Source organism: Zea mays, chromosome 5 (assembly GCF_902167145.1).
Source record: "Zea mays cultivar B73 chromosome 5, Zm-B73-REFERENCE-NAM-5.0, whole genome shotgun sequence".
Lineage (NCBI taxonomy): Eukaryota > Viridiplantae > Streptophyta > Magnoliopsida > Poales > Poaceae > Zea > Zea mays.
Window position 1 is genome coordinate 7,878,528 of NC_050100.1, and position 23,244 is coordinate 7,901,771.

The 23,244-nt window shown below is 47.7% G+C and overlaps 2 protein-coding genes and 1 pseudogene across 6 annotated transcripts; 1 reads left to right on the top strand and 2 right to left on the bottom strand.

Annotated features, from left to right (window-relative positions):
- Window positions 1-642: 642 nt before the first annotated feature.
- Window positions 643-1,715, top strand: LOC100276890 (photosystem II D1 precursor processing protein PSB27-H2, chloroplastic). The gene is made up of 3 exons (XM_008646290.3): window positions 643-923; window positions 1,026-1,390; window positions 1,473-1,715. The coding sequence occupies exons 1-3, from the start codon at window positions 800-802 to the stop codon at window positions 1,608-1,610; spliced, it is 627 nt and encodes a 208-aa protein (XP_008644512.1). The 5' UTR covers window positions 643-799; the 3' UTR covers window positions 1,611-1,715.
- A 28-nt stretch (window positions 1,716-1,743) lies between these two features.
- LOC103625887 (uncharacterized) lies at window positions 1,744-17,919 on the bottom strand. Of its 5 annotated transcripts, XR_002262145.2 has the most exons (12): window positions 17,619-17,896; window positions 17,298-17,418; window positions 13,862-16,954; window positions 13,456-13,588; window positions 13,218-13,309; window positions 11,795-12,332; window positions 10,658-10,896; window positions 4,329-4,415; window positions 3,406-3,505; window positions 2,813-3,023; window positions 2,551-2,710; window positions 1,748-2,314 (listed from the first exon to the last, which is right to left on the bottom strand). XR_002262145.2 is itself a non-coding variant. In XM_008646287.3 (11 exons), coding segments are annotated over exons 2-11 (4,131 nt in total). In that variant the 5' UTR covers window positions 17,313-17,418; window positions 17,619-17,919; the 3' UTR covers window positions 1,744-2,313. The 5 variants fall into 5 exon arrangements, 2 of the variants coding, with proteins under 2 accessions (XP_008644509.1, XP_008644510.1); XM_008646287.3 differs by lacking the exon at window positions 11,795-12,332 and having other exon boundaries at window positions 1,744-2,314; window positions 17,619-17,919; XM_008646288.3 differs by lacking the exon at window positions 11,795-12,332 and having other exon boundaries at window positions 1,744-2,314; window positions 2,551-2,683.
- Window positions 17,611-23,244, bottom strand: part of LOC103627982 (uncharacterized) — a 54,853-nt pseudogene continuing 49,219 nt past the window's right edge.

The window sequence follows — 23,244 nt, forward strand, 5'->3', positions numbered from 1 at the left end:
TGGCCCACTAAAAGATGACATGTCCAACAACTAAGTGTGGCAGAGATGCGTATGTTGCGCTGGATATGTGGCCACACAAGGAGAGATCGAGTCCGGAATGATGATATACGAGAGAGAGTAGGAGTGGCGCCAATTGAGGAGAAGCTTATGCAACATCGCTTGAGATGGTTTGGACATATCCAACGAAGACCTGAAGAGGCACCAGTGCATATCGGAATAATTAGGCGTCCCGAAAATGTGAAGAGAGGTAGAGGCCGACCAACTTTGACGTGGACAGAGGCTGTGAAGAGAGACCTGAAGGAGTGGAATATTGATAAAGAGCTCGCCGCAGATAGGAAGGGGTGGAAGTGTGCAATTCACGTGCCAGAACCCTGATTGATAGTTTCGCTTTTCCTCCTTAATCGTTTGACCTTTTCTTGTGTCCATTTTAGATCTTGCTGGTCCTTGTGGGTTTTATCTCTTTTATGTGTTTCCCCGTTTCGTTGTTTTCGGTTCTCCTTTGCCTTTGTTTCCCTTTTCTGTTCTTTAGGGGTTGAGCTCTGAGGTTTTCATACGGGGTTTCATCTCTAGCCTACCCCAACGTGCTTGGGACAAAAAGGCTTTGTTGTTGTTGTTGTTGTTGTTGTATATGAACGGCTATATCAAGCCAAGCGCCCAAGCCAATGTAGCGCTGCAGATAAGGTTTTGGATTGGACCAAGCATAGGCTCGACTTGAACCAAGAACAAGGTACGTAGGAGCAATCCAAAGCACCCATTGCACGCTTCTGCATTGCAGAGGTAGTAGCAAGGAGGATCAGCAATGTCTTCCCCTCCGCCGCCTCCGATGTCCACTCTGCACAAGTGCTGCTCGTCGCCGTCGCAGCCATCACCTAAGCTACCGCCTAAGCTGCAGCGAGCTCCGGACAGCAGGCACAGGCCTATCTGTACGTGCCTCATCACCATCGTTCTTGCCCCCTCTTCGCTCCTCCTCCTCGGTGCTCTGGCGTTTGGTTAACTTCCTCGCGTGCCGCCGCGCAACAGAGCAGGCGGCGGAGCCAGGCTGTCGGTCACCAGGAGAGCTCACGCCGCCTCCCTCCTCCTCCTCGGCCTGGCGGGCGGTGCGGTGCCGGCGCCGGTCAGGGCGGCGGAGGACGACGGGAGCAGCGGAGGGGAGGGCGTCCTCGGCGCCATCAAGTCCATCTTCGACCCCAACGAGACGACCAAGGCCGGGAAGGTGCTGCCCAAGGCGTACCTCAAGGCGGCCAGGGAGGTGGTGCGCACGCTCCGCGAGTCGCTGGAGGAGGACGACGGTGGCGACATGGCCAGGTTCCGCCGCAACGCCGACGCCGCCAAGGAGTCCATCAGGGCGTTCCTGGGCGGGTGGAGGGGCCAGCAGGCCGTCGCCGACGAGGTACGTGATCGTGAGGCTCCGCCGATGACCTGATTCTTTTTTAGTTACCCGCCTGCTTCACTGCACTGGCACTGCACTGCAGGAGTCGTACGTCGCGCTGGAGAAGGCGATCAGGTCGCTGGCCGAGTTCTACTCCAAGGCAGGGCCGTCCGCCTCGCTTCCACAGGACGTCAAGAACAAGATCCTCGATGACCTCAGCGCCGCAGACGCCTACCTGTAGATTTTGCTTCTCCTCAGGGACATTGTATTGCATTGCATGCAACGCACATCTCAAACGATGATATGGTTTCGCTCTAGTATAATGACCCGCAAAAGCTTTCCTTCACAGGAAGAACACACACATTCCAACACGATGCAAAACGAAACATTAACAGGGTTTAGGTAACCAATTCCGCGTGACGGATCAGGCGGACTATTTCTAGCTTGCGCATACATTAGTTTATCTTACAGAGGCGAGAACTATCTTACAGAAATGAGAAGGTTCTAGGAATGCGCTAGCGAAAACATTTTTAAAAAAAAAGCTATTAACAAAATAACAACTGGTGTAACATTTACGACGACTCGCCCTCGGAGTTCTAAGTTAACGACCAAAAAAAAACAAAAGAAGTGATATTATCCTCCACATTCTGCATACTGACTTTTCAGCTGCACAGTAAGTTAGCTGGTTCCTGGTTGGAGTAAACGCTTTTCAGTACTGCACGGGCTGATTCTTTTCCCAGGCCGACGAGTCAATGGTCAAATTCTGAGTACAACTACAGGGGTGCCCCGGCAACTAATCTGCAAAAAACCGGAAGCCTCTTTCTGCCAAACGGATGGTTGTCATGCTGGCTGCTGAGTCAAAACTCGAGAGGTACAAAAACAAACGGAGGTTTCGTCCATATAAAGCTTGGGGGGGCCCAGAAAGCTGCAACCAAATCTTACCATCTGCAACAAAGATTAAAAAGGTCATGAGACACGTCTAATTGTGGTGGAATGACTAACATTTGCAGCTATTTTGTGGCAGACCGACAAAGATATCTACGACACACCACCCTATATAGCAGGATTTTTCTTTAACTAGATTACGAAATCAAAATAGGTGACATTCTCAACATTGTAACGTCCATTACGCAATTTATATCGATATCTCAACCAGACATGTAAGCTTTACTTGCACGTACCAGGAAAGAGGAGATCGCTGTGAAACATCACCGTTGCAAGTACCATCGGCATCTTTGCTGGTGTCCCCATGCTCTTTGACCACCGAACCTAGGGGGTCGGCACTTGCACCAGAGCAAAGCGAATCTTCATTGACTACATCAGATGATTTTTCAGTTTTGTCTACAGAAGAGACAGCACCAGCCGTATAAATGTATGGTAACCGTTATATAGAAGGAAATTTTTTTTTGGAATATCAACAAGGCATATGGCGTTTGTTCTGACCTCCTTGGGAGCATTGATCTTCCGATGGTGAGGTCTTCAGCAATGGCTTTTGGAGAAGACCTGTACCAGGAAAAACTAACATGCTAACGGATTTCACTTCCTGCTTCTCAGAATCGTCCAGTGGACTAAATCCAAATTTAGATGTCCAGGTGTCCACAAGTTCTGTGATAGCAGGAATGATCAGCTTCTCAATATTGAGAGAGCTGAGGATCTGAAATAGAAAACAAGGTGCAAAAACTAAACACCATCAGAAAAGTGCAACTAATCAAGATATCAGATCAGATAATCTAACCTACTATGGTCATCATCAATGTGAGGTGTAAAGACAGGACAGCTATGCTAGTCTCATAGCTGCAGACACCTTTGAAAATATGCTCCACAGTTGGTTCAACCATGTAAGGCGCACGCTAGTTCAGCAGTACAAGGATTGTACAAATCAGAAAAAAGGCACACATAAGGTAAGGAAATCTTATATCTCATGCTGGACTCATACTCCCACATGGCCATATACAACACCAATGGGGCTACAATTCAATACATGTGCTACTAACAAAACTAGGGAACGGTCATCAAACACCGTCAAGCATGCATACCATTTCAATTCCATCAACAAGTCGGCGGCACATCCCTTGTCGCCTATACATATTCCGGGTACCAATGAACGGCATCTCAGCTAACTTGGTTCCATGTATTCTGTTTCAGGGTAAGATATGAAAAAACAAAAATCATATAAGGGCCCAGCAATTTAAGAATAGGAACCTACCTAAAAGTAGTGATGAGCCTGTCTGTTTATGTTAACTGTTCATCCAATGATATAACAAGACAGACACAAAACAGCTAAAGAAAGTTCGTGTACTTAACATGCCTTGGCAGATGTGTATTAGCAAGCTACAGAAAGTTCACGCACAGACATGACTAACTATGAAAACATGAAATGAACCTTACGAGAGGAAGCATTCAAAACTTCTTAGTAACTTAAGAAAGATAAAGGGAGGTTTGCCTCCATGACTCTGCACTCTGCAGATACCATAAATTATTATTCAGCACCAACGAACAATTACCTGTACACCAAAATACTAGGCATTCCAGTAAGGATGTTCTTTTCCTTCAAACTGGAATATACAATGGTTACAACAATCATGTAAAGTAATTGAAGTGAGAAACGGGTACAGCACTATACTAAAGTTTCGCGCTAAACAAGATCACCAGTACTAGAAATATGCAAAATCAAGTCATCATGTTTGAAAATTTGTAATGAATTGATTCAAGGAATGCCGGTCCCTGGCATGGTTGCTTGTTCAGAATATCTTTTGCCTGCACATTGGGACAAACTTTGGTTTGTTCAAGGGGTTTTTAGAGCCTATGGTATGATTCTTTCTTATCTGTTTCATCAAACTAGTATTTAGATCTATATAGTTTGGGTATACATCTCACTGGATACAGCATTCAGTGCTATGCCTAGACAGTCACAAAACAAAACATAGCAAGAAAAAGAAAACAGGATGAAACCACCCACCGGACAGATGCTGCAGCTATTATTTCATCTCCACGTTCTAAAATAATTATATAGAATCCACGGAAATCCAATCGGGCAAAATTTGATCTGCACGCAAGGAAAGACAAAATGAGCAATTAAACATCTCTGACAGAAGTTGCCATGACAGCAATACAAAAAAGTTGTAACTGATAAAAGATGACGCCAATTTACTCATCAACAAAAAAACATTCCAACTTCGAAGCAATAATGAGGCCATCAAATCAACCAGCGACCCATCAATCGTTTTTAATAGATTACATTAATAAATAGAAATTTGGAAATATGGGAGATATGTTTTGATGGTGCGACTAATCGCATGGTTCATTGCTTCCTTTTATTATTCTATGTATGATAGATATATATAGCAAGTGTATATTAGGCAAGTTCATATTAGGCAAGTCCATAATCAGTGTGATTGGCACCTGCCATGTACTGTGATTGGCACCTGCCATGTACACTCAGCCACATTGGCTATATATATGAACGTCACCACCTCACTGCAGTGTGTGGTGTCTTCTCCAATCTCCTATCCTTCTACATGGTATCACAGACCAAGATCAATTAGATCCTGGACCTTCTGCTTCCGCATCTCCCCACCTCCACCTTCCCGGCGGCTGTCCTCTGACGCCACCGTCCACCTCAGGCTGTGCGCCACTCCCCCTGTTCGCAGCCACCCACGATGCCTGGTGACGCCGCTGCTGCTGCCGAGGCCGCAGCCGCCGCTGCACCACCACCACCAGCGCCGCAGGCTGTCGTCGTCCACCCCTACACCGCCGTCAACGTGAAGACCCACATTCCAGTAACTTTGGAGATGAAGAATCCCAATTTCACCAAGTGGCGTCCTTCTTCAAGGCCCTGTGTGGGAAATTCAGTCTTCGTCCCCACATCGACGGGCCTCCTCCTCCAGCCGGTGATCCATCGTGGGACATTGCTGAGTGCACTGTCCGCGGCTGGATCTTGAACACCGTCGCCGACTCGGTTCTTGATCTTGCTATCACCGACGAGAACCAGTCCGCCCACGAACTTTGGGTGGCGATTGAAGGCCTCTTTCGCTCCAATCGAGCACCCCGCGTTGTCTTCCTGCTTGAGGAGTTTCACTCTTTGAAGCAGGGCGACTTGCCGATCGATGAGTACTGCCAGCGACTCAAGATCAAGGCTGCTGCCCTACGGGACGTCGGCGAAACCATCGAAGACGCCCGACTCGTCCTCAGCCTCCTCCGCGGCCTCAACCCGCGCTTCAGCGGCACTGCCGACGACATCGCAAATTCTGCTGTCCTGCCATCCTTCTCCAGGGCCCGCGAGATGCTCTCCCTTAAAGAGTTGCGTCTCGCCAATGACGAGAAGATCACCGTAGCATCTGCCATGGTGGCTGCCTCTGGCTCCACCTGCACCTCCACGGGATGCCGCTCCTCCTGCGATGCTCCCACCGGTGCTCCTCCCAAGGGCTCCGGGGGTGGGGGCAACAGGAAAGGCAAAGGCAGCTGGCGCGGCCAGGGCAACGCCAACAGCGGCTGGCAGCAAGGCAGCAATGCCCAAACCGGGGGCAACCGCCCCATGGGGCCATGGTTCTGCTACAACACATGGGCTTCCCAGGGCGGTGCTCCTTCAAGTGGTGGCTGGCAGCAAGGCCCCAAGACCGGCAGCTGGCAGCAGGGCGGCCAAGGTGGGCGCAACCAGGGCCTCATGGGTGCCAACCCACAGGCCCACTTCGCCGCACCGCCACCTCCTTCCCCGGTGTGGGATCAGGCCGGCCTCATCGCCGCCCTGAACCAAATGGCGCTCCAGAACTCCGGCTGGGTCATGGACTCTGGCGCCACCTCCCACATGCACAACACGGATGGTATACTTCTCTCCCGTCAACCCTCCTCTGTCCCATCCATCACTGTCGGCAACGGTCATCACCTTCCTGTGTCTTGCTCTGGCACCTCCACATTGCCTGGCAGCACTTCATCCTTTTCGCTTCGCAATGTTTTAGTTGTCCCATCTCTAGTGCGCAACTTACTTTCAGTTCGCCAATTTACTCGTGACAACAATTGCACTATCGAATTTGACGCGTTTGGTTTTTCTGTCAAGGATCTGCAGACCAGACGCGTGATTCTTCGCTCTAATAGCTCTGACGGCCTCTACACCATCCCTGCCACGCCCCAAGCCAACCTCGCCACCTCCACCAACCTCTGGCACCATCGTCTTGGTCATCCAGGAGCTGATGCCCTAAATTTGCTTAGACAAAATAATTCCATCTCATGTAATAAGTCCGCTCATACTCTATGTCATTCATGCCAACTTGGCAAGCACGTGCGGCTGCCCTTCGGAAATTCCAGTTCAGTTTCATCTCTACCATTTGAGCTTATTCACTGTGATGTTTGGACCTCTCCCGTTGCCAGTGTCTCTGGTGCGCAGTACTACCTAGTCATCCTCGATGACTTCACTCACTTTTGCTGGACTTTCCCTCTAGTCCGCAAGTCCGAGGTAGCCTCTCACATCATTGATTTTTGCGCTTATGTCCACACACAGTTCAGCCTCCCTATCAAGGCTATACAGGCTGATAATGGCACTGAGTTTGTTAATAATGCCCTCACCACATTCTTTGCATCCAGCGGCATTCACTCACGCCTCTCCTGCCCTTACACCTCCTCTCAAAATGGCAAAGCTGAACGCATCATTCGTTCTCTGAACGATATCTGCCGCACACTGTTCATCCATGCTCACATGCCGCCCCAATACTAGGCAGAGGCGCTAGCTACAGCCACCTATCTCCTAAACAGACGTCCCTGCTCAGCCATTGGTCATAAAGTTCCCTTTGAGCAACTCCACCAGCAACCCCCTGACTACACCATTCTTCGTGTTTTCGGTTGCCTTTGCTATCCCAACCTCACAGCCACCTCCAAACACAAGCTGGCACCACGCTCCACAGCTTGTGTATTTCTCGGATACCCCCCTTCCCATAAGGGTTACCGCTGTCTTGACCTCACCACTAGACGAATTATCATTTCCCGTCATGTTGTCTTCGACGAGATGCGATTTCCCTTTAGTGCTGACCCCACCAGTGCGCTTCTCAGCTCTCTGGATTTCCTTGTTACAGGTCATACCGCGCCGATGCCCCGCACTGCTGCCACGGAACCCCATGCGGTCGCTCCGTTGCCAGCCGACGTTGAGCAGCCGCAACATCGAGCTCACTTGGAGGAGCTCGCTGAGGACCCAGCCATCCTCCAGATTGGCCAAGTTCTTGCCCCTGCTCCGACTCAGCTTGCTCCGGCCGGCCCTCCACCCCTACGGGTGTACACTCGACGGCGTGCTGCTGCTCAGCCACTTCCACCAGAGCTGGAGGTACCACCACCGGCGCCCACGGTTGTTGCACAGACGGCGCCCGCCGTTCCTGCACAGCCGGCGACCGCTGTTACTGTACAGCCGGTTCCGGCTCCGGCTGTGGCGGCTTCTTCGATCCCGCCGCCTCCCACCTCGAGTCGTCCGGTGACACGGCTACAGACAGGCTCGCTTAAGCCTGTCGACCAATACGGATTCCCACCGGCAGCTCACGTCGTCACCGTCTCCACTGCCTCGCCGATTCCCCGTGACTACCGGGGGGCCTTGCGGACCCCCAATGGCGTGAGGCTATGGCTGAAGAGCACAAGGCGCTTGTCGAAACCAACACCTGGCGCCTCGTTCCCCGTCCACCCGGTGCCAACGTGGTCACCGGCAAATGGATCTTCAGGCATAAGTTCCACTCCGATGGCACCCTGGCTCGCCACAAGGCTCGCTGGGTGGTCCGCGGCTTCACCCAGCGCCAAGGCGTCGATTACGATGAGACCTTCAGCCCCGTCGTCAAGCCTGCCACCATTCGGGTCGTCCTCAGCATCGCGGCCTCTCGCCAGTGGCCCATCCACCAGTTGGACGTGAAGAACGCATTCCTTCACGGCCACCCGAATGAGACGGTCTACTGTCAGCAGCCTCCTGGCTTCGTCGACCCGGCACGCCCTGACGCTGTCTGCCTTCTTCAGCGCTCACTCTACGGGCTCAAGCAGGCCCCTCGGGCGTGGCACCAGCGCTTTGCCACGTTCCTTCGACAGCTCGGCTTCGTCGCCTCTGCCACCGACGCCTCTCTCTTCATCTTCACTGAGGGCAACTCCACAGCTTACTTACTGTTGTACGTCGACGACATCGTTTTCACAGCATCTTCGGCTACTCTACTTCGACGACTCATCGACAGGCTTCACTCTAAGTTTGCCATGACAGACCTTGGGGAGCTCCATCACTTCCTGGGGATATCCGTCACTCGCTCTTCCGACGGTCTCTTCCTCAGCCAGCGACAGTATGCTGTCAACCTTCTTCAGAAGGCGGGCATGGCCGAGTGTCACTCGACGTCGACGCCTGTTGACTCTCGTGCCAAGCTCTCTGCCATGGAGGGCGCTCCTGTCACCGACCCCGCCGCGTACCGAAGTCTCGCGGGCTCTCTTCAGTACTTAACGCTCACCCGCCCCGACCTGGCATATGCTGTGCAGCAAGTGTGCATGTTCATGCATGACCCGCGCGAGCCTCACCTCGCGCTGATCAAGCGCATCCTTCGGTACGTGAAGGGCACTCTATCGGCCGGTCTCCACATAGGCACTGGACCCATCGACAAGCTGATTGCATACTCCGATGCTGACTGGGCTGGGTGCCCAGACTCCCGTCGCTCCACATCAGGCTTCTGTGTCTTCCTCGGCGACAATTTGATTTCCTGGTCCTCCAAACGGCAAACCACCGTGTCACGGTCCAGTGCGGAGGCCGAGTACAGGGTTGTTGCTCATGTGGTCGCAGAATGCTGTTGGCTTCGACAACTCCTTCAGGAACTTCATCTTCCCTTGAAGGTCGCCACAGTCGTTTACTGTGACAACATCAGCGCCGTCTACATGACAGCCAACCCGGTCCATCACCGCCGTACCAAGCACATCGAGATTGACATCCACTTCGTCCGTGAGAAGGTGGCTCTCGGTGAGGTCCGAGTTCTCCATGTGCCGTCCAAGTATCAATTCGCTGATATCATGACTAAAGGCCTGCCAATTCAACTATTTGAGGATTTCCGATCCAGTCTTTGCATCCGGATTCCTGACGCTTCGACTGCGGGAGGCTGATAGATATATATAGCAAGTGTATATTAGGCAAGTTCATATTAGGCAAGTCCACAATCAGTGTGATTAGCACCTGCCATGTACTGTGATTGGCACCTGCCATGTATTGTGATTGGCACCTGCCATGTACTGTGATTGGCACCTGCCATGTACACTCAGCCACATTGGCTATATATATGAACGTCACCACCTCACTGCAGTGTGTGGTGTCTTCTCCAATCTCCTATCCTTCTACAATGTCCAGGTGAAACTTTGGTGCTTAGAGCATTTGCTTCCTTTTTAAATCTATATATGATGTATATTTGGCTCGTATCACATATCATGGTTCCATGAATAATAATTTTCTAAGTTAGATCCCACATAAGGCCATATACCACTTCCACTTAAGGTCTTGTTTGAATACTCTAGTAATCACCCCAATCCACATGTATTGAGGTGAATACTAGAGTACCCAAACAAAGCCTAATGGAGTTACCTATTCATACCTATCCATAGCTAAACTGCCATATTAGGAACTTTTCAATGTTAGGATTGCATCGAGTTGACACCCTGGAACAAGTAAGCACTAAAGGACTGCAAAAGCCAGAACAGAATGGTAGGTTGTGAATGGGCTAACAGAAAGGCTGCAGGCCAACAGTGGTTAAAAGCACAGATGGCGTTAAGCACATTGTATGCATTGCCATGGTTTACTCCAGCATATAGTTGAATTTCAGTACATAATGGAGCAAATTAATTTAAATTATCTCATACATACAATATACAATGACCACTATACCATAAGGATCCTATCTAAGTTGTTACAGATGAAAAATAGAGAAAACGATGAAGATTGATATATTATTAGAATAACAAATAATGATTCAATATCCAAAATCAACAGGGCTAAAATCTTTACTATCTCCACAATACTAAAAGACAGTTAAATTTATGAGGAAACCCGTTTAATACACGCAGGTCAATCTATGAAGAGCTATGCACTTCTCCATTATGCCTTGCACAAAGATGACAACAATGAGCAATAACTTCAGTAATATTGTCTGATCAGCTCATCCCGATGGCCCCGCCAATACACAGAGGGCGGGGGAGAGAGAATAGTGTGGAATGAATTAAAAGGCCATAGTACCAACAGCTTGCATGTTGTACAAAGGATACTTGAAACTGTATGGATTACAGCAAGCTTGTAGAAAGATAGCTGCATACCCACAGTTATACACAACATTGCGTATCAAGTTGATGCCAGTTCTCTGGTCAACAATCGGAAGGAAGCACTCGTCCATTAATGAGAGTGCAACAGCAATCTTGGAGTTACACTCAACTCTTTTGTCCAAAGCAAGGACTTCTTCTGGTACCTCTTCATGGATGCGTTGAACAACTCTGCATGAGTATTCTGGTTCAAGATCCTTCTTGACTGCGAGAAGATTCTGCAATTCCTCAAACAGCTGCATCACAGAACTAGTAATTTCAGATTATGCAACTATACCATTTGAAGTTTGGAAGTTCTTGGGTCAGTTGCGGCTTGTAGGGAGGGTATACATACATTAATAAACTAGAAGATAAATAAAACCACAAATAGATAGAAAGGATCTAGACAGGATGTGTGTTTGATTTGATGGTAAAAAATAGTGTTTAATACAGCATTTTCAAAAATACACAACTTCCATGGTGTTTTTGCATTACACATTTCTTATGACTAAATACCAACTGTCTAGTTTCAGAAATAAAAATATAGCGACTCAATCCAAAAGAAGAGTAGAGCTTTTAATAGCTGGATTAAAATGACAAGGTTCTCAAGTCACTAAATAATAGTTCAAATATGTTTTGAATCCTAGTTCATAGGGGTGATAAACAGCGCCGGAAGGTAGTCAGGCGGAGTCGGCTTGAGAGAGACCAGACTATTGGAGAGATCTGGGACTAATTCTTCTTCATTCCTTTTTCTTCTTAAGGAGGTACAGCCCATCCTTGTATAGATACGAAGACTCGGCTCTCAAGTAACTAACTCAATCTTATTTTATCTAATCTAATCCCAAGTATCTAAGTCAATCTTATCTAATCTTTATTCACTAATCCTAACCCTGAGCCTATCCCTATGGGCCTCCATGCCCTGGGCTGCCACCACATGACATTCCCCCACCCTTTGAAGACAGCTCGTTCTCGGTGCATGGAAACAACCTTGCTGTCTAACTTGATATGCATGTGAAAGTGCAACCCTAACTATAAGCCTTTTACATCTCCGCTTTAATTTATTAACAAATAAAATAAAGAACCTAACATATGCCACCCTGGATCCCATGGGAACAACCTCTTCCAGGCTGCAAAGGCCAAGACGTGGCAGCTCACCAGTCTTACGGCCTGAGCTACCGCGAGTTCCAGTGGAGACAGCACCACCCAACCAGACTTGTTCTTGCTGTCCACATGGCTAAGGATCGGCCAACCCTGCTGAAGGCCTTGTCGCCCCACGTGCCGCGTGTTGTTCAACGCGCAATACCGATGCAAGTCGCTGCACCAGGGAACGGCGGACCGTAGCCTGCAACCGTGTTGCCGCTTGTCGTGCTTGACGCCACGTCAGGAAGCCAAGTGCCGCAACCTGAAGAGGGCAAGCCGCTGCTTGCTGTGCTTGACGCCGCGCCAGGAAGCCACGTGTCGTAGCCTGAAGACGGCAAGCCGCTGCCACACTGGACGTCACGCCAGGAACCCATGCACAGCCTCCTGCAGTCGCGTTGTCGCCGCTGATCGGCAGTCAGACTCCACCTTTGCCGTGAGTAGATCACTAGCTGGAGGATAGCAGATCGGGCCTGCTCCAGATCTGCCCTGGCACGAGCGAGCTCCTCACGCCATGTGCGTACATCGTCCGCAGCAGAAGTCATGGAAAGGATACCTGACTCATGATACCATATGTTATGAATCCTAGTCAGCGCCGGGAAGGTAGCCGGGCAGAGTCAGCATGGGAGGGACTAGACTATTGGAGAGATCTAGGACTAATTCTTCTTCATTCCTTTTTCTTCTTAAGGAGGTACAGTTCATCCTTATATAGATAGGAAGACTTGGATCCCAAGTAACTAACTCAATATTATCTAATCTAATCCCAAGTAACTAACTCAATCTTATCCAATCTAAGCCTCCATGCCCTGGGTTGCCGCCCCATGACAAAATACCACACTCATATAGTACCTTACTATATGTAATCACTTGTAGTAATGAAATCCATGTAAATAAAAACCAGCAACCTGAATATATGTACATTGCTATGATATTGCTATTAGAAGGAAAAACATATATGCATATGATCAAGAAAGGAAGCTAACAGAGCGGGATGGTGCAGATATTTAGGAGGTGTTTGGTTTGAGGAATCACTTCATCCAAGATGCGGTGGTGCATCATGAATCTATTCCTCAAATTTGGTGAGATGGCCCCATTCCTCGTGTTAGTACTAACTAACTAACTATGACAAATGAGGTGATAATGGATCAACTCATTCCATTTCGCAAACCAAACAAAAAAGTGAGGAGTGCGAAGATGATGGACTAGCTTATTCCTCAAACCAAACATCTCATTAGTGATTAAGGTCTTAAACATAAAACAACAGCAAAAGCCTTTTAGTCCCAAACCCAACATGAGCCGTTAAAAAAGGGAACGATATCTGCCTCAAACATGAAAGTAAAATAGCAAGTGTCACCATTTAAATTATGATCATGAAAACCACAAGGTAGCATATCCAGAAACAAGGTCAAGGAAAAAAGAACAATAATCTGACAAGCGTTACCAGTCTGCAGCTTTGTTGGCAGAATAAATTGCCTGTCTGACTAGAAAGATTAGTAGCTATGGAATCAATATCAGGAGAGCAGGCTCCATGATCTGCAGACATTATCGTATAAAATACTCAAAGACATGATTGAACATCAAAATAATATAGTAAGATAATAATGAAAATGGAATAAAAAGTGTCAAAAGATTTCGAAATTCAAAAGAACTACAGAGTAAGTATAAACAGGGATCAGTACACTGCTCTTCGCACTGGGAACAAGTATGCAATGAAGAATCAACATCAGCAGTGTCTTCAGCATCATCACTAGAATGTTCATGGCAAAATTTACATGAGCAGTTGGAACAACACCAATAATCAGTGGGAAGTGCCTGCAAAATTGGAAACCCAATAGATTAGAGAATGCTGTGCCAAATAGTTTTATTGAGTCTTATCAGTACAGATACCTGGAGCATTATTATTGGGCATTTCAAGTTTTTAAGCATGTCCTAATGCAGTAGCAGCTAACTTTTTTTAAAAAGGAAAGATACATAAATTGAAATACTGCCATTTGCTGATTCAATCAAAAGAAACGTTACAGTTAATGAAAAATAATTAAGACAACAGCCAATCACAGTACTCATGTGAAAGGCATAAATACATACCTCCAGTCCTAGACAACTCATGTGAAATGTCGAGGGGCATCCATCACAACAGATCAAATTGCCTCCATCTCCACAAATACCACAGGTGTCATCATTGGGGTCATCTCCCTCAATGCTAACGGGAAAGAAATCTTGTCTTTCAGCATCAGACTGCATATTCCATGCATTAATGAGACAGTGCAAAAGGTCAATGTCTAGCCCATCCACAAGTATGTTTCTGTATGGCTTATTTACTTCAGAACCAGCATGAGTCACAAATTCTGGCACTGAAATGACCTCGCTACAGCAGCTGCAGTTAATCCCATCCCTAGTGACAAAACCCTCTAGTAAAACCTTTGAGTGGCTTTCATCCAAACAGTTCAGCTTAGTATTGACTGATAGAACATTCAGATCAATCAGCCAGGAGAAGATCGTACGTTTCCATTCATATGGAACAAAACCATCAGTGGTGCTGCCAGACTCCTTGTTCGATCCACGAACGAGTAGAGCACAGCCACCTCTCTTTTTTCTTTCATTGCCTAAATGCAATCTTGTTGAATTTGTAGTATTCTTCTTTTCCTTCTTCTGTCTCAACCTTTGAATCTCTACTTTGGTTGTTCGTTTGTTTACAACAACTCTTTTTAATTTGCTAAGGATATCATCTGTTAAAGTACAGCCTGAAGAACTAGAGACCTGCCTTTTGCCGGGGCTACCAACAGATTTTTTTGACAGAATATGGTCTTTAGAACTTTCCTTCTGCTCAGATTCCATATCTGCACGGAACACGTAATATGCTTTTGTAACTGACCAGTAAGACCCTTTGCCACTAGGATGTATATACACGGAATCCATGTAGTTTCTACCATTCCTGGGTCTTAAATCAATTGTCCAACCAGCATCTAGAAGCATGGCCTTTATCTGATCACTTATTTTTTGTTTTTCTTCGCGTAGAGCTCCTGTACCTTCAGGCACATTCATTTTCCCTTTTCCTGGCTGCAGAGGTAAGCAGCCACATTCAGATTTGACAAGTGGAGGTCTACCCAAACGACCTGTTTTGGGAGGACTACCAGAAGTATGCTTCAACTTAGATCCAGCCCTGTGTTTATGCACAGATTTCTTACGTTTCCGTCGATTCTTTTTCACAACAACAACTTCTTCAGAATCACTGGAGTCCTCTTGTTTTGGCACGGCAAGACGGGCAGCACCACGACGACGTCCGCTACGAGTTCTCCTGTAGGAAGTATCGCTGCTGATGTCATCATCGTCAGATTGATCCTGTGTCTGCTTGATAGCATTTTGATTAGACTGGTTAGAAGACCTGCTTGACAAATATGTTTGATTCTGATGCTGCCGTTCCCTCAAAACACGTTTATTGCCCAAATCACAGTTATTTCCAATAAGCTTCTCTCCAGAAGACTTATCAGGTTGATCTATCTCAGGATCAGAAGACGTATTTCTTGTCTTTTTCATGGATGGCAAAGCAATTGGTGACCTTCCAGTGGTTTTATCAGGACCTGCTTCCAATACCCTCTTCTTGCTGGCAACAATCTTCGCGCCAACAGACAGTAGTAGTTTCTGCACAAGAGTCATATTTTCATATTTAACTCCATCAGAATCAGTATGATCTGTATCATTTCTCTCAGTGATGGCTGAACCAGAGATACTCTGACCCACCACAGAAACAGCTCCTACAGTTGTTTTATTTACAATGCTAACACTTCCAACAGGTGGTTGCGTCTTCAGATTGATCTCTGTCTTTTCTGATTCCTTATTCTTTGTGTCATTCGCATCATTATCATTCTTAGTGGCACCTGAATCTCTTCGATCAACCACCTTTTGTTTCACTGTTTGATTCTCCATACTGGTATTACATTCTCCCAGCTCAGCATGGTGACCTTTTGGAGATACTGCACTGCTCACTTTCCTTGTATAGTGAGCAATAATATCTCCCTTCCTCCCTCTGCTTCCTAGTGCAGTCTCATTCGTGGTAGTTTTGCATAAGCTTCCAGAAACTTCTCTCTGTCTAACTGTAGCTGATCTCGTAACTCGCTTCTCAAACCGTGACTCCTCTTCACATGTCCCCTGCTTTGCCTCACATGATTTTCTACCTCTCCTTGTAAAAACAATGTCATGTGCCGAAATATCATTGGTTTCGTTCACAGGGCTGCCCCTCTCCTCCTGCTTAGTGTACCCAGTTCGATCAGTGTGGTTATCAGCTGCACATCTTCCATTCCCAGTCAAAGAAATCTCAGTTTCTGTACAAGTGTCCTCAATTTGAGAATGATTCTCAACTTTCGGATCACCACTGTGGAGTATCACTCCTTCAGTATGAACCAAATTATTCTCCTGCTTACTATCATCCTGCTTAACAGATTCTGATCCACTGGTAGGGCTGGTTTTGGTTAAATCTGTACTTGTGTTGGCACCATTAGTAATTGCTGAGTCTATGACCTCATCCTGACAAGGCCCATGTCTCACTTTGTTATCTTGGGCCTCATCAGCATTATAACTGTTTATTCCAGCTTGGGAGTCATTCTGCTCTGAATGAGTTACAGCGGACACCTCATCTGACTTGACTGTCTTATCATCTGATTCTGCAATGCTACCTTGAGCTAAGCCACCATCTTGAGAAAAATCTGTTGCAGGAACACCAGGCATTCCCATATTATTATCAGAACACCTAGTTGATTCTTCCGAAACATCGCTCGCATCCAAGTTAACTAATCCGTTGGCTTCCCCACCATTGCAGGCAACTTCCATCAGCACACTACTTTTGCAAGCCTCAGCCTCCACAGTAGTGTCACAGTGTTTCCTCTCCAAACTATCAGTTTTGCTAACCTCCACACCCGCTCCACATGGTGCCTCAGCCTCAGCACGCAGCTTCATGGCGTCGGACCTCAACACCCTTCTTGTCACATTCCTGTTGTCATCCGCGGAACCCCTCCGGTCCTTCCTTTTCTTCCCAGTCAAGGCAGGCCCTCCGCCAGGATCCTCATCACGAGAAGCATTGCTTTCCTCCAAGGAGGCAGGAGCTTTCTTCAAATCCTTTGCCACTCTTCCTTCCGTTCCTGGCATTGGGGCTCCCTTGGAGCCTTTAAGGCCAATTTCAAGCCCCTGCAGAAGATCATCAGATGATCAAACTCCACTGTTTCCCCCATCTAGAGTTCATGAAATGGCAAACCAACTAACAGCATGGTCTGCCATAAACCCTACTTTAAACCTACTCATACATGATTAAGGAATTCCGAACAATGCAAAACATAACGGGCAACAAAATGGAGCACGGCTGACTACTTTAATTCGTCTCCCATATAGGAAGCGGAAAACCCCAGTCCGAAGCAAAGACTCCGCACCAGCAATCCTACCGAAGAAAGAAGCAAGCAAGCAAAAACATAGCCCCAACAAAAGAAGCGTAATTCCCAGGGAAATTTGGGACAGGATACAGGAAGCAACTCACAGTGTTGTCGGGCATGGGGGTTCGGTTGAACCCCCAGAATATCTGGGGAATTCGGCAGCACGAAGCCCTGTGGCGTCAACTGCTTCCGTCTGCCGATCTCCAGCGGCCGAAGAGCAACCACCTAATCAATCAAACCACCCGAACGGAGGAATAGGTCAGTACGGCACCACTCGGCGCAAAAGCCCGCACCAAACCGAGCAGGATCAGAGGGAGATTTGGACTCCTTCCCAGAACAAAGAGATAAGAGTGGGGGGAAACAGCTCCTTGAACGAAGGGAATCCATCCACCCCTCCCCGGCGAGAGCCGGGACGAATCACTCACCAGCGGGAACGGAGCAACCGGCCGACCTCCGTGGTCCCAGCTGCTGGATCTCCGGCCTGGCGCCGCGGCGGGTGGAGGATCCAGCGGCGAGCGCGAGTAGTGGGAGTGGGAGAGAAGGGACCGGCGGCCTTGTGCTGTGCTCGAGACTAGAGTGCTCTCGCGTATGCCTGGAGGGGTTTATTATTTGTTTGCTGCTCTTGGGATCATCCGGCGCAGCACCTGTGTTGAAAGTGTGCCCGGTGGGTGGGCAGCGGTAACTGACGCGCGGGGCCTGCGCCGCAGCCGCGGCCTGCGTTGTGTGGGTTTGGCCGTTCGGGTTGGGTTTGATCTGGTTTCGCAGGATTGTGGGGTACGAGAGGTCAGAGTCTCGATTGGTTTTTGAATTGTTTGGGGTGTGGTCGTGTGGAGACTGACGTTTTCCCTCCAATTTTCAGCTGCTGCCCGCTGCGTATTAGCGTATAGCTGGCAGGCAAAAGGTAGACGGGACGGAAGGGGAAACCACAATTGGCTTAACGGTCGACCACAAACTTAGACCTAATATAATTAGTAATTGCATGACGGTGCGCGGGACGGAAGGGGAAACCGGCAGTGAGTTTGGTGTTGGCCATTAAGCCATGAGATGTGTAATGAATAAAGTGACATATCTCATGGCTTAATGGCCAACACCAAACTCACTCAAAAATTAATGATTTATACATCACACTATAACATACAATTACTATTAGAGCATAATTATGGGGTATGCTTAGGTCATAATGACTATTAATCACTATCGGATGGTAAGATGAAGATCCACAAAATAACGAAAATATAAACCTATGGTAGTGATGCCTTGTCAGCTAAAACCACAACCAACAGTGATATGTCATTCATGGTACGAGTTAATAGTGATAGGGTTATGCTATGGCCCGGTAGTGACATAGAATCACAACCCGCCATCATTGTTTATTGATATAAAAGTGGTGTCCTAGTGCTTTCATAGAATCACATCTAAAGATGTGAGGTCCCCACAAATGATTTTACACAATGCCACGTATATATTATCTACACCTCCACATACATATTCCATTATAGATAGTCAAGATGATGCATATGAAGGATATTAGAACAATGTTTGTGAAGCTAGAGATGACGATAAAGATTAGGTGTTGGTATCAAATATAATGCTACTTGGCGCCACATTAAGTGAGTAGGGGCTCAAAGTTGCTCATCACGCCTCTAATAGTAGTTGATCTTCATTGAGATAGCATTGATCATCTTGCACATCACGAGCTTCAAACCCTTATGCACCTTGATTGTCTCTCCACCTCATTTGGCATGCTCTTGTGCCTCTTAGACTCCACTCAGGTTCTTGAAGAATATTTGTGAGTTGGTTGTATTGTAACATGTTTGAAGCATTTGATTCTTAGAACACTCTAGTCAGAAAATATTATAATATGTTTGAAATCTTCATGTTGTTTTATATACCTCGATTGATTATCTAATGCTATAGTTAAAATCGATTATTACATGTGTGTAGGATCTACCCACCGATTTACAAATTACACTATAGTGTTTCATAATTTCTAGAATTATTTTTTGAATCATTCTACCTATAAACTTGTATGAGTACGCAATATGTAGCATGACATTTGGAGTTTTGATACAATGTGGACACTCCAAAAAAGCACTGAACAAACTAAACTTATAATGGACATAACAAAATAAGAATTTTACCTCCAATTCTAACAAAAAACGATAAATTATTATATGGTTCTTCATCGATGGGCTTCTCTAGATTAATCTCTTTGTACAAAGGTGCGCTCTCATCAACTTTCCTAAAATTAAAATGCCAATTAAAAAACTTCAACCCAAACTCATCGGAAATTAGCTACAAGACATAGAGCCGTTTGTTTCTCGTTGCTAAACTTTAGCACTGCACTTTTTGCTAAATTTTAGCTACTAAAGAAACAAACAACGTGACTAAGAGTGTTGTGCTAAAATTTAGTACTTATTAGCACTTTAGCTCCACAAAAAATGCTAGAATGTGCTAAAAATAGTCCCTGGCACCATTTTGCATCGAATACTCATTTCTCTCCCGCTACCATTGGTTGCATGCTCCTCGTTGACCGCAAGTGCTAAAGTTTAGCACTTCATAGTTTAGCAAAAGGTTAGCACGTGCTAAAGTTTAGTAGATGTTAAAATTTAGTACTAGAGAAACAAACAAGCCAGTAATGCAGATGTTTCGTCAAGTCTAAACAGACAAGATAGCAGGTTCAATATCTACCTACAAAGAAGCAACCTAAATCCTGACTAACCTTAACCTAATCACCTACCTGACTACATGCTTCTCTTTAGTAAAACTCAAGCAACATCCAACAAGAAAGCATACTACTTGCATTGGCGAATGGCAAACCTCGGGATGATACATCACATTCAACACGAGTATACATGGCTGATGAAGAGCACACAACTGCTCCAACCAATTCATGGATTCAACTATTCAAAACGTAGAGCACTAGTTTGGATGAGGATAAGTTACTGTATATTCGCCATGTGCGTGCAACTTGGTTTTGCTATCTTACTCTTTACACCCTAACCAAGAAACCTGGTCTCTGTCTAAACTGCTACCCAAAGAATATGAAGAACTTTCGGCTACGGTTTCTAACAATTCTTTGTGAAATTCCTTCTCTTACATCTACATTAACATTTGGGGAGGTAGCTTTAACTCTTCGACAACCTGTCTAGGAATACACTAAAAGTTTGCTGGATCATCTGAATATCTGCCAGAATTATGGATGACACAATCATAACATACGCCGAGAAGAAGAACATGACAACCTGGATGAAGAACTTTGGGTTGTCCCTCAAACTTGGACCCACCACTGATCTACTGCTTGATAATACAAGAATAAACTTTTAGTCATGTTCGCTCAGTGGCAAGTAAGAACAATGCAGCAGATACATGGCTTTTATCATACCTGGCAATCCATTGTGAGAGTCGATGGAATGGCAAACTCTGGATTAAAACAAAACCAGGTCCCGTGAGAGATGTTGTTAGCTGGTTATCCCTGTCGGGGACCATAATTAGGGGTACCCTCAAGACGCCTAATTCTCAGCTGGTAACCCCCATCAGCATAAAGCTGCAAAGGCCTGATGGGTCCGATTAAGTCAGGGATCAGTCCACACGAGTGACTCGATCACGCTTCGCCCGAGCCTAGCCTCGGCCAAGGGCAGCCGACCTCGAGAGACTTCCGTCTCGCCCGAGGCCCCCCTTTTTACGGCGGACACACCTCCGGCTCGCCCGAGGCCTTGGCTTCGCTTAGAAGCAACCCTGACTAAATCGCCGCGCCGACTGACCAGGTTGCAGGAGCATTTAACGCAAAGGTGGCCTGACACCTTTATCCTGACACGTGCCCCCCGGCAGAGCCGAAGTGACCGTCGTCACTCCACCGCTCCACTGACCAGTCTGACAGAAGGACAGCGCCACCTGCGCCACTCCGACTGCAGTGCCACTTAGGGATGGCAGTGGGTCGGGTTGTGTTCGGGTATGATAATACCCGACCCGATATCATACCCGACCCTTACACAAATATCCATACCCAACAAGTCAATCGGGTAAAAAAATGGACCCGTACCCGTACCCACCGGGTATCCGTCGGGTATTGGGTATCCGGTGGATATGCTACTGTAAAATATAAATCTGTATGTAAATTGATGAGCAACACAGTTATTACAGATGGGAGTTAATGAACAACATCACAACATGTGAAATTGATAAGCAACATGATGAGCAACATAGTTTATGACTGAGTACCTGAGGGGCAGTCGGGCCTCGGTGACGGGCGGACGGCGCTGGCCGCGCAGCCGCGCAGGCGCAGCTCGGCCGCTCAGGGCAGGAGCGGGGCAGCGCCGCAGCCCGCAGCGGGTTGGACTGGTGGCGAGCGGGGCTGGGAGCCTGAGAGTGCCGGAGTGGCGGCTGGGGCGCTGGGCGCAGGGGCAGTCGGGCAGGGCGCTGGCGGCTGTGGGTCACGGGTGCGTAGGGGCAGCCGGGAAGGGAAATGAACATCGGGAGTTAGGGTTAGCCGGTTGCCCGGTTCACTGTTTTGGTTTTGGGCTTCTTTCCTTTGCTTCATGGGCCAAAAACATAACATGTAAAATTATAAATTAATATTTCGGGTATCCAGTGGATATCCATGGGTAAAATATACTATCCATACCCTACCCGACGTATTTCGGGTACCCGACCCGATAGGATCCACGGGTGAGATTTCAAACCCGTATTCATATCCACCGGGTACGAAACCCGTGGGTATCCATACCCACGGGTCCAATTGCCATCCCTAGTGCCACTCGACAGAGTGAGTCTGACAGGCAGTCAGGCCTGGCCAAAGTGAGAGCACCTAGAGGGGGGGTGAATAGGTGATCCTGTGAAACTTAAACTTATAGCCACAAAAACTTGTTAAGTGTTAGCACAACAATTGTCAAGTGGCTAGAGAGGAGTCTCAACAAAACACAATACCACAAGAGATCAAACACAGAGATGACACAGTGGTTTATCCCGTGGTTCGGCCAAGACCAACGCTTGCCTACTCCACGTTGTGGCGTCCCAACGGACGAGGGTTGCAATCAACCCCTCTCAAGCGGTCCAAAGACCAACTTGAATACCACGGTGTTTTGCTTTGCCTTTCAATATCCCGTTTGCGAGGAATCTCCACAACTTGGAGTCTCTCGCCTTTACACTTGAGATTCACAAAGAAATACGGAATAAGGGGGGAAATGAGCAACGCACACAAGACTTCAAAAGATCAGAGCAACAACACGCACACAAGTTGCAACAAGAGCTCGCAACACAACTCAATGAGTTCACAACTCAACAAGAGCTCTAGATGCTATCACAATGAACCAAATGCGCGGAATCGATGTCTTGGTGCTTAGGAATGTTGTAGGAATGCTTGGTGTCCTCCTCCATGCGCCTAGGGGTCCCTTTTATAGCCCCAAGGCAGCTAGGAGCCGTTGAGAACAATTCTGGAAGTCCATCCTTGCCTTCTGTCGTCGGGCGCACCGGACAGTCCGGTGCACACCGGACACTGTCCGGTGCCCGATTTCCTTCCTTAAACAGCGCAGCCGACCGTTGCAGATGCGGGAGCCGTTGGCGCACCGGACATGTCCGGTGCACACCGGACAGTCCGGTGCCCCTTCTAGCCGTTGGCTTGGCCACGTGTCCCGCGCAGATCGCGCGGCCGACCGTTGGCCCGGCCGACCGTTGGCTCACCGGACAGTCCGGTGCACACCGGACAGTCCGGTGAATTTTAGCCGTACGTCGTCGGTGAATTCCCGAGAGCGACCACTTCGCTCGAGCCAGCCTGGCGCACCGGACACTATCCGGTGCACCACCGGACAGTCCGGTTGTGGGGGATAGATATCCCCTGGGTCCACCAAAGAAGTAAAAGGCCTCACGAAAGGCCCAGGGGCCCAATAATTCGTAAGGTCATTCTTTCGTGGGCCTAGGGAAGGACAGCCAACAAAGAAAAGAAGACGTGAGACTGATTAGTGCAAACCCAGACGGCCCACAAACGTCGAACGAATGAATCGCAACAGAGACCCAACTTTCCCGCGCTGAAGCCCCCATGCAACAGAGCCATGC

Bases quoted from the DNA above. Each gene is read 5' to 3' on its own strand.
- LOC100276890 (XM_008646290.3), top strand. From the start codon at position 800: ATGTCTTCCCCTCCGCCGCCTCCGATGTCCACTCTGCACAAGTGCTGC. The intron at 924-1,025 runs GTACGTGCCTCA...GCAACAGAGCAG, and splicing joins CAGCAGGCACAGGCCTATCT to GCGGCGGAGCCAGGCTGTCG. The intron at 1,391-1,472 runs GTACGTGATCGT...ACTGCACTGCAG, and splicing joins AGCAGGCCGTCGCCGACGAG to GAGTCGTACGTCGCGCTGGA.
- LOC103625887 (XM_008646287.3), bottom strand. The intron at 3,506-4,328 runs GTGGGTGGTTTC...ACCCTGAAACAG, and splicing joins ATAGCTGCAGCATCTGTCCG to AATACATGGAACCAAGTTAG. The intron at 2,711-2,812 runs GTCAGAACAAAC...TCTCTTCTGTAG, and splicing joins AGATCAATGCTCCCAAGGAG to ACAAAACTGAAAAATCATCT.